This window comes from Physeter macrocephalus, chromosome 8 (assembly GCF_002837175.3).
Source record: "Physeter macrocephalus isolate SW-GA chromosome 8, ASM283717v5, whole genome shotgun sequence".
NCBI classification, from domain to species: domain Eukaryota; kingdom Metazoa; phylum Chordata; class Mammalia; order Artiodactyla; family Physeteridae; genus Physeter; species Physeter macrocephalus.
The window spans coordinates 77,740,846-77,751,414 of record NC_041221.1 but is presented as its reverse complement, the minus strand read 5'-3'; the positions used below and the strand labels follow the sequence as shown (position 1 = coordinate 77,751,414).

Genomic DNA, 10,569 nt, shown 5'->3' with positions numbered 1-10,569 from the left:
AAGCACATGAAAAGCTGCTCAACATCACTAATTATTAGAGAAATGCAAATCAAAACTACAATGAGGTATCACCTCACACCAGTTAGAATGGGCTTCATGAGAAAATCTACAAACAACAAATGCTGGAGAGGGTGTGGAGAAAAGGGAATCCTCTTGCACTGTTGGTGGGAATGTAAATTGATACAGCCACTATGGAGAACAGTATGGAGGGTCCTTAAAAAACTAAAAATAGAATTACCATATGATCCTGCAATCCCACTACTGGGCATATACCCAGAGAAAACCACAATTCAAAAAGACATATGCAGGCTTCCCTGGTGGCGCAGTGGTTGGGAGTCCGCCTGCCAATGCAGGGGACACGGGTTTGTGCCCCGGTCCAGGAAGATCCCACGTGCCGCAGAGCGGCTGGGCCCGTGAGCCATGGCCGCTGAGCCTGTGCGTCCGGAGCCTGTGCTCCACAGTGGGAGAGGCCACAACAGTGAGAGGCCCGTGTACCGCAAAAAAATAAAAAAATAAAGACACATGCGCCCCAATGTTCATTGCAGCACTATTTACAATAGTCAAGTCATGGAAGCAACCTATATGTCCATCAATAGATGCATGGATAAAGAAGATGTGGTATGTATGTACAATGGAATATTACTCAGCCATAAAAAGGAACGAAATTGGGTCATTTGTTGAGATGTAGATGGATGTAGAGACTGTCATACAGAGTGAAGTAAGTCAGAAAGAGAAAAACAAATATTGTATATTAACGCATATATGTGGAACCTAGAAAAATGGTACAGGTGAACCGGTTTGCAGGGCCGAAATAGAGACACAGATGTAGAGAACAAACGTATGGACACCAAGCGGGGAAAGCAGCGGGGGGTGGGTGGGGATGGTGGTGTGATGAATTGGGAGATTGGGATTGACATGTATACACTGACGTGAATAAAACTGATGACTAATAAGAACCTGCTGTATAAAAAAATAAATAAAATTCAAAAATTAAAAAAAAGAAAAAAAAGATTGAACGTAGAACAACTGGAGGGATAAAAAAACAAACAAACAAAACAACAAAAAAAATAAGGACAACAGTTTTTGCTTTTGTTTTTCTTTTGTCTTAGTTTTGAGGGGGAAAAAGTTCTTGAATGTTTGTGTGAACATAGTTTTACACTGAGAGAATTCATTTGATACCAACCCCTCCAAGGTTTTTCTGGAATATGGAGGAGGAGTTGGTATATGAAGAACACTTAACATTTGTTGACAACCTACTATGTGCCAGGTACTTCGTTTAACTTACCTCATGTAGCTGTAACATTGTTACGAGATAAGCATTATAACCCCCATTTTATGGACAACATGGAGGCACAGAGAGGCTAAGTAACTAATCCAACGTCACCCAGCTAGGAAGTGAAGGAGCTGGGATCTGACCCCAGATCTGCCTGGTTCTAAAGCTCATACCCTTTGAACCACACCACCTTACCCTGTCTCTTTAAAAAAGTTGTGAATTCAGGACCTACTCCTAAAAGAGTACTACTTTTTTTTCCTCTAAGCATTTCACCAAACAAATGAATCTACCCACCCTTTTGAACTATAGCAGGCAGGACATAGCCATGTGAATGTATAAGTTCAGTTGATGATGTGCACAGCTGTTGCTTGGGAATCAGGAGTCCTGCTGACCTTGGTGACACACCAGCCACATGCCAACAACCCAGTCCTCACAGGACAGATATAGTAAAGAGATGTTCAAGGACTAAACAGAGAAACAAATTTTTAAAATATTGTCCCAGATGCAGCAGAGTAAGAGCAAGTAAGTGAACAAAAACCTCTTACGGAAAAGCCAGAATTAAAGGTAGAATCAGGTAAACACTGGCTGCAGAGTGAAGAAGAGATCGCCAGTATCGGAGGTTGCCTCTCCTCCCATCCCACCTTCTGGAGCAGGGACTCCACAGGGAGCATAGGAAAGCAAACAGGGGGGGTGGGGGGGGGAAGCTGGGAGAGTGGAGGTTACAGGAAGTAAAGGCAACCAGAAAATGTAAATGTCAGTGCACCCAAGGCCATTGCAGGCACTAAGAAGTGTGTGGGTCCCCTCCTGAAGGCCAGGGCCTGACTCGTGGGGTTAGAACACTAGCCGGCCTCTCTGGGAAGGACTCCAATTCCCTGGCTCTCCCCCTTCCGCCAGGCCTGTTCTCCACCCAAAGTTACAGGCCCTGAGTCCAGTGTCCTGGGAACACTGCTCTCTACTCTCTAAGACGAGCTGAAAGGAAAACTAATTCACGGTAAAGGATGTTTATAATCACCAATCCCCCCGGAACCAAGCTGTCTCCACGCTCCAACCCCGCCCAAGTTCTACTGCAGTTTGTAAACCTGAACTCAAACAAATTAGGTTCTAGATATGATAGAAACCATCATAAACAGCACTTCCTGGAAAGCAGAACTCTTCTTGTAAAGCCAAAAAGTACTTCAGTTCTGCTAACTGCAGAACAGTGCACTGCACCTGCTGCACTAGGTTTTAAATGATGGCAGAGAATTGACAGTGCTTATGAAATCAATTTACAGGACTGTAACAAGACTTTTAAAAGATAGAACAGTGTAGAAAATATTGGAATGCAAAGCATGTGGTAAAGGTGAGTACTGGTTGGTAAAACTTTTGTTTCTATACACTATGACAGCCCATGGATATTTATTGCACACATAGGAAGCCAACTGCGTCATCATGAAAAGCATATTTCTTACAGTTCTTACTGCTGGTTAGCAAAAAAGAAAATACTGGAAAACACTCCTTTAATATACCATAATACCTGACTTCTAATCCACCATAGACTTGAAATATAAATAGATGAGATTAGATTATGTCCTTTCCTAAAGTTCAATAAATGTGTTTTGAAGTGCAAATTTCAGATTATTCCTGTTATTTCCAACAGCAGGTTCTTTTGAAAGCAAATAAACGTATAAAGGCCGGTAATGGCCTTTTATGTGGCAAAACATCATTGGATGCCTTGGGATGGAGGAAAAGGAGATGTAACTTCCGTGGGTTTTTCCAAGCCTTATGCCAAGGTCAGTGTGGGAGAGAGTATCTGGGGGAAGCTCAATCTAGAGAGTTACATACTCTGACAGTTTCAGGCATAAGCATGAGAGGGTGAAAGGCAGAAAGAAACCACAAAATAGGGAAACAAACAGAAAATGCTCAATGTTGAAACTGTGAGCCCTTGATACTAGCATCACAGTCAAAAGTAAACCAAGGCCGTGGTTCCTAATGATGCTTCTGGGGTTTTTGTGAGTATCCCATAGTAAAGGGGATATAGTTCCCCAGATACAAAAGGCCACACATTGTATGATTCCATTCATATGAAATATGGAGAAGAGGGAGACCCAGAGAAACAATAAGCAAATTGGTAGCTGCCAGGGGTTGGGGGTAGGGAGGATGAGGGCTGAGTGCTTGATGGGGACCGGGTTTCCTTTTGAGGTGATGAAAATGTTTTGGAACTAGATAGAGGTGGTAGGTGTACAACATTGTAAATGTATTAAATACCACTAAATTGTATACTTAAAATGGTTAATTTTATGCTATGTAGATTTCACCTCAATTTAAATTAATCAATTGATTTTTATATTTATAGTTTATTTTGATATTAATCTTATTTCCCATTTTGATTCTCTTCATTTCTTTCTGTGGATTCAAACTGCCATCTAGTGTCAATTCCTAACTCCAACATAGCTTCATTCTATGCCCCTCCTTTGCACTGTTAGTGTCAAATATATATTACATTTCTAGGTCATATGCTCAATAGTACAATTTTATATTGTTTTATGCAATTATTTTTCTTTAATTCTTTTTTGTCGCAATTTAATCTTTTTACTTTTTCATACCATTTTTAAAGGTTACTTTCCATTTAAAATTATTATAAAATACTGGCTATATTCCCTGTGTAGAAAAGTACTTGCTGATTCATAAGAAATTTGACTTTCAGAGGTTTTTGGCTGGTCTAAAGCAGCATCACTGTCCAGTTTTGTGTCTTTTGTTGGGCTGAAGACCACAACCTCTCAGTAACAGCCAATTAATTGGCACATTCATGATAGGGATCTATTCATAGACTGCCTTATCATCTGCTTCAGAAAGTAAATGGCAGGATACCACAATCCATGCATCCATGTTTACTAAACACCTCTGTGCATGGGCTCCCAAGCTAAGGGGGCACAGACTTTGCCTTCCAGGGGTTCTGGGAAGCACAGCAGGATTACTTCTCTGCTGTCGGCCGGGGTGCGGGGGTGGGGGGGGTGTCTGGATGGCTTCCTCTCTATATTGGGTGGTAGAGAAAGCTTGCACTTAGGAAAGAAAGGCCTGTGATCAAATCCCAGTTCCACTTAATTGCACTTGTGACTTAACCTCAGTTTCCTTACCTGTAGAATGGGGATGACATCTACTCAAAGGGTGGCTAGAGGAATAAGTAAGGTAGTGTATGTCATGTACCTAAGCAGGGTGTTGGCTGTAGTAGGTTCTTGATATCAGGTGGCTGTTTTTAATTAAATGTGAACACGTGGGGTGTGGGAAGGGCATTTTGGCCAGAGGGAGTGGCCAGGGGACAGAAGCCAGAGAAAGTTCTACCTTGGAGGTTGAACTAGAGGGTGGGGGCCGGGTGAAGTACAGGTAATGTAACAGGTTATGTAATAGGGGAGGCTCTGTAATAAGGGAGGCTGGACAAGGCTAGGGACCCATCCTGCAAGGGAAGGGGCACCTCCCACTATGCTAGGGAATTGAGCTTGACCCTGTGGGTAGGAAGGCAGTACACAGAATCTCCCATCCAACCCCCTCTGCCACAGTCACCATCAGCTGTTCTGGTAACTTTCACTCTCCAGATCTTTATAGAATTTATGAACATCACCTCTAGGACACTGACACTCTTTGATGAAAGCATCTCACTTAAATTGCCTGGACAAAGGAATGTAAACTGGTTAATGAACTTAGGAATTTCTCAACAAGTATCTGCTGAGTGAATATCTGTTCTAGACTCCACAGGGATAAACGGAGGTTTATAATCTTAGCCTGGGAGATGACATACTCACAAAGTGACAATGCAGGAAATGCCAAAATGAGTGGGGGGACAAAAAGCCTGAGAGTGCTTCAAGAAAGCTCACACGGGTGGGCAGGGCCAGTCCTGGAGGCATTTCCTATAGCTGGGGTCTCTCAGCGCCTCACATCACAGAGAACTGGTTAAGACAGACATTGTTTAGAACTGCGGGTGCACGGTGATAATAAAAGGCAGACCTATTTTTGGTTGATTTTATTAGTGATTTAAAACTCCAAAGACAAAGCCCCACTTATTTCTTGCATCCAGGACCCCCTCCTCCATTTGGAATTTGGGTGCATCATCTCTGAGACTTAATTTCAGAATCAGCAAAAGGGGATAAACATTTGAGAGGGTGAAATGAGATAATGTGAAGTGAAAATGCCTCCGGGCCCAGGGTTTGACCCAGAATATGGCACTTTTTTTTTTTTTCTCAGAATATGACACTTCACATGAGTTCCTTTTCTTCTCTCATCCTCTTTTCTTCTCTCCCTCCCAGAGTGGTCCCAGAATCCAGTGTAGATAAATCAGCCAATGTTATTCAGTTCTCTTTCTGCCTATGCCAGCTCTATGCATACTAGCACGCCCCACTCGGGTCGACGAAAAAGTAAGAAGTGTGGCAGAAACAGCAGTCTTGACTTCTCTAGCTAACACAGGCCAAAAATCTTTGGGTTCCTATGTGGGCCTCTTAGTGTTCCTAAAAGCAACACCTCAGAACTCACCCTGAGCAAACATGGAGAGCAGGGAAAATGCTGTCTCTGTCACCTCTTAATCTCCATATGCCTACACTCCTTCTGGTGTGAAAACAATACAGAGCACACAGTCTTTCACAGATAATAAGAAAAACAGCTAGAATTTGTTTCTAAGTGAAAAAAAAGGGGGCTGAAAGCTTACAAAGTACTATTGCTACAAAGAAATAAAAACATATCCCCCCTCCCTTTTTAACTAGGGTTTTTACAGGCTAAAAGCAACTTCTCTACCCTGCTTTTTTAAGAGCTAGAGGTTGGAAAATACATTTATTTGCTCAAGCAGTCAGATACGTAAAAATACACACTATTAGTAATGAATGTATTCTAGGTGAGAAACCTCCTGCTCCCAGCAGTTCAGAAACTGAAATGGTTTCATCCCATAGTGTCTGAGGGAGCCGGATTATGAGGAGGGGATCTCTTTCCTCAACTCACTTGGAAGCTTGGAAGACTGGGTTCTAGAGAACAAACAAACAAAGCCTCCCAACCGCCGCCACCGCCTCGTGGCTATCCTGTTAGCACCCAACATCCCGCACCATAACCGCCTCCTGCACACAAGGCCTGTGGTTTTCTATTAAGCGAGCCAAGGCACTAAGCTTTTCTCTACACCACTTTCCTGGCCTGCAAACTGTGCAAGAAAAACAATTCCAACAAGACAAAACTTCAGCGGGAGCGGTTCTCTACCGCATCTTGAAAAACCCGGAACGTTTATTGGTGGAGCAACGTGAAACCCTTTCTTTTTGGGGTGGTCCTGGGAGAAACAGGCCACACAGTGACAACAAATGCAACGAGGTCCCTCAGGCTTCCCCAAGAAAATCCGACCCCGCTCCTCCTCCATATCCAAACCCCGCCGCGGGGCCGGCTGCATCCTCCAAAACCCAGTGCAAAGGGGCACCAGCTGAGCCCGCAGCGGGGATGGGACGGGCACCCCACCTGGATATGAGTTGGGGAGACTCCGATCTCAGCCCGAACGCCCGTCTGGCTCCCTGGGGACGCTGCGGCAGAAGGCGCAGTCAGGGGCACCCAATGAGTCCCCGGAGCAGCAGCGTCGCTCCTCTTACCGCCCTCCCCATTCCCGAGGAGGCCCGGGCTGCGGGGCCGGGGGTGGGGACAAGGAGGCAATGCCGGGGGCAACTCTCACCTGGTTTGGGGCCTCGGGCGCGGGCCGACAGCAAGGGGCCGCATAGACTGAGCCCCGCGGCGACGAGCAGCAGCCACCGCGGCCCCATTGTCCGGAGGCTCGGGGCGCTCGGCGCGGTCGGTGCGGCGCTGCTCCGGGAGACGGGCCCGGCCGCCGGAAGGCTCGGGCCGCACGCTCTGTCCCCCAACGCCCTCCTCGCGCAGAGCCCGGAGGGCGGCAGGGGCAGGCAGACACAGCGCTAGCCGCTGGGCAGGAGAAGCCTGCTCGGCGTGTCTGGCGGCGCCGTGCAGGACAAGGGGCGCGGGGCGCTGGGCGCGGGCGGGGGCGGGGCGCGCGGCCGCCGGGCTGGAAAGGGCGCCCCCTGGCGTCGAGTGTGCACCTCGACGCGGCCGCCGCCCGCCGGTCCCTCTGCTGTCGCTGGGCCACCCACGGGGCTCGGCGACCTAGGCGGCCCTCTCTCCCGGTTCGCCGCCCGCCCCGCGCGCCGGCTGCTAGACACTGCCCCGCAACTGAGGCGTTGTTTCCTTGGCCTTCGCCTTGGACCCGCGAAGCTACCAGTAACTCAGTCTGGTGGGAACCTTTGCTCTTGGGGAGCAAAGACTTTGGCAGAGAACCTCCGATCAGGGATGCGCCCCTCCCTGCCCTCGGGCCGGACCTCAGAACGAGCAATGCGCCACATTTGAAAATTCGGCGTTCAGCTACAAGTTTGAAAGTGACTTGTGTTTTTGTAATTTGGGGATAGTGGATTTAAAAGTTTATACTGTAGAGACAGGGTTGCCTGCTGATGAGAAGGGCCTCTTAGCTTTGAACAGAATTCTTGACGTTTCTTACTCGCTTCCCTTTGTTTCACTACTTAGATATTTCATACGTCGGGCACTTATTTCTTCGACACAATGACTGCGAGTGGATACAATCATCCGGTACCAAGAACAGGTTCTCCGCTTTCGCACTCGGGCACGGCTGCAACTTTCTCCCTCTATCCAGAGCTCTCAGCCGCGCTGCGCGCTGGATCCACCTGTGCGGCCTTTTCCGGAAGGCGGGCGAGCTGGGCTTTCCCCGCGCGCCGGGCGGTACTTGGGCGCCTCCTGCGAGCGGGATGCCCGGAGGGCGAAGTGCCCAGGTAACTCACACTTTCTGGACGCTACGACCCGAGTTTAATGGAGTTCGGCCAAATTCAAGTCAAGCGTGGGAGGGCACTCGAGCTTCTGGCTGAGGGCCCCCTAGGGGACAGCGCGGCTGAGGCTCCGCGGGGAGGAGCCCGAGATTATTTTGTTTATAGAGAGCATATCTAGTGAGCGCGTCTTTCAGACCGCAAAGGGAAATGGGTCCCCTCATCGGGCCGTTTCTGGGAAAGCTTACCCGCAGCCCCTTCTCCTCCCAGATGTCGGGGTGTGTTCTGCACCCTGGGTCTGATAAACTGCTATTGGGAGTCACTGGTCAGGTTTCTAAGCTTTTTAAAAAGGGAATTTCGCGCAGTATCATTCGCCAAGGAGAGCCCTGACACTTAAACCAGTGGAGAAAATACAGCAGAGACCATCTCTTTCTTCCCTGTATTCCCCCTCATCATCCTCAGAACACAGCATCTTGTACATAGAAGTTGCTCAGTAAATTACCGAATAACCCAATTCATTAACGCTATTTTTTAAAAAATTGCTTATTCAATTCTCGGAGGAAAACATATCCAAGAGTAGATGTGAATCATTAAAATTAGATATTTCTCGGGCTTCCCTGGTGGCGCAGTGGTTGAGAGTCCGCCTGCCGATGCGGGGGACACGGGTTCGTGCCCCGGTCCGGGAGGATCCCACGTGCCGCGGAGCGGCTGGGCCCGTGAGCCATGGCCGCTGAGCCTGCGCATCCAGAGCCTGTGCTCCGCAACGGGAGAGGCCACAACAGCGAGAGGCCTGCGTACCACACAAAAAAACAAAAAAAAAAACAAAAACAAAAAAAACAAAATTAGATATTTCTCCATTCTCTATCAACATACTATTTATTTTTTTTATCAACCCTAAGACGCCATTGATTTCAAAACGTCATTTTGATTTATGTACCACAAGCAAGAAAAACAATGGTGCCAATTAAACTGTGACATACCATTGCTTGTAAGATGCATCTCAATTGCAAGACTGTTTAAACACGAAGAAAGGCCATCTCAGAATCAATCAAATACAGGGTAAAATATAAAAGTAATTAATATATGTGGCAAAATATTGTAACAGTTCAAGGATATAAAATGAAAAGTAAAAGTATCTTCAGCCTTCCCTTCTAAGAACCACATCTGATTGATGACCACTGTTAAAAGTTTCTGTCCCTCATTCAAGAAATTGTAATCACATACAAATACATATGTATGTATAGCCTTAAGAATGGAATACTCTGGGCTTCCCTGGTGGCGCAGTGGTTGAGAGTTGGCCTGCCGATGCAGGGGACACGGGTTCGTGCCCCAGTGCAGGAAGATCCCACATGCCCTGGAGCGGCTGGGCCTGTGAGCCATGGCCGCTGCTGAGCTTGCGCGTCTGGAGCCTGTGCTCTGCAACGGGAGAGGCCACAACAGGGAGAGGCCTGCGTACCACAAAAAAGAATGGAATACTCTGACTATACTTTTAAATTTTATCTGTTTCATTGCTGGAAAATGTTTTAACCATTTTCTAAAACTGTACATTTAAAAGGAATTTTTTTTTTCATTATTAGAACAGAATGTACCTCTAGTGACAAAAAGAGGGCTGCTGAAAGAATGAAATGCTTAAATTCTTTGTGCACATTAACTAAAGTATCCATTATAGTGGGGCTGCAATACATGGAACAAAGGAGGAGAGTGGAACAGAAAGAGTGGAACTTCCTCACTTTACTGTTCTCTAAAGATTGTGGATTGCTAGTTGAGCAGCCACCAAAAAGTGAACTTACCTTCAAAAACAGTGGTTTTACATGAAAGGATGCTCAACATCACTAATCATTAGAGAAATGCAAATCAAAACTACAATGAGGTATCACCTCACACCAGTCAGAATGGCCATCATCAAAAAATCTACAAACAATAAATGCTGGAGAGGATATGGAGAAAAGGAACCCTCATACACGCCCTGTTGGTGGGAATGTAAAATGATACAGCCACTGTGAAAAACAGTATGGAGCTTCCTTAAAAAACTAAAAATAGAACTACCATACGACAGAGGGAGGAGATATGCGGATATATGTATATTTATAGCTGATTCACTTTGTTATACAGCAGAAACTAACACACCATTGTAAAGCAATTATACTCTAATAAAGGTGTTATAAAACAAAAAAACAAAAAAAAAACAGTGGTTTTGACTTTTAACATGCACAAGTGCAGATTCCTGGGCTCCATCCAAGACCTATAACATCAGATTCTACACTTTTACAAGCACCCTCAGGTGATGGTAATGTCTGAGGGTTTCCAGACCAAAGTTTTGAGTAACAATATTCTAAGACAGGGTTCTCAAACTTGAGCATGGATCAGAATCACCGGGAAGACTTGTTAAATCCCAGTGCTAAGCTCCATTTCTGGAGTTCCTGATTCAGTGGGTCTGGGAAATGGACTGAAAATTTGCATTTTTAACCAGATCCCAGGTGATGCTGAGGCTGCTGGGGACACATTTTCAAAACCACTGCT

General features: G+C 46.2%; 1 protein-coding gene across 1 annotated transcript in view; it reads right to left on the bottom strand.

Annotated features, from left to right (window-relative positions):
* The window catches only part of F2R (coagulation factor II thrombin receptor), a 20,646-nt gene extending 13,408 nt beyond the window's left edge, over nt 1-7,238 (bottom strand). Inside the window, exon 1 of the mRNA XM_007105497.4 lies at nt 6,939-7,238. Within this exon, the coding sequence (XP_007105559.1) occupies nt 6,939-7,026 (88 nt within the window). The 5' untranslated portion in view covers nt 7,027-7,238. The remainder of the gene's footprint in view (nt 1-6,938) is intronic.
* Between the last annotated feature and the right edge of the window lie 3,331 nt (nt 7,239-10,569).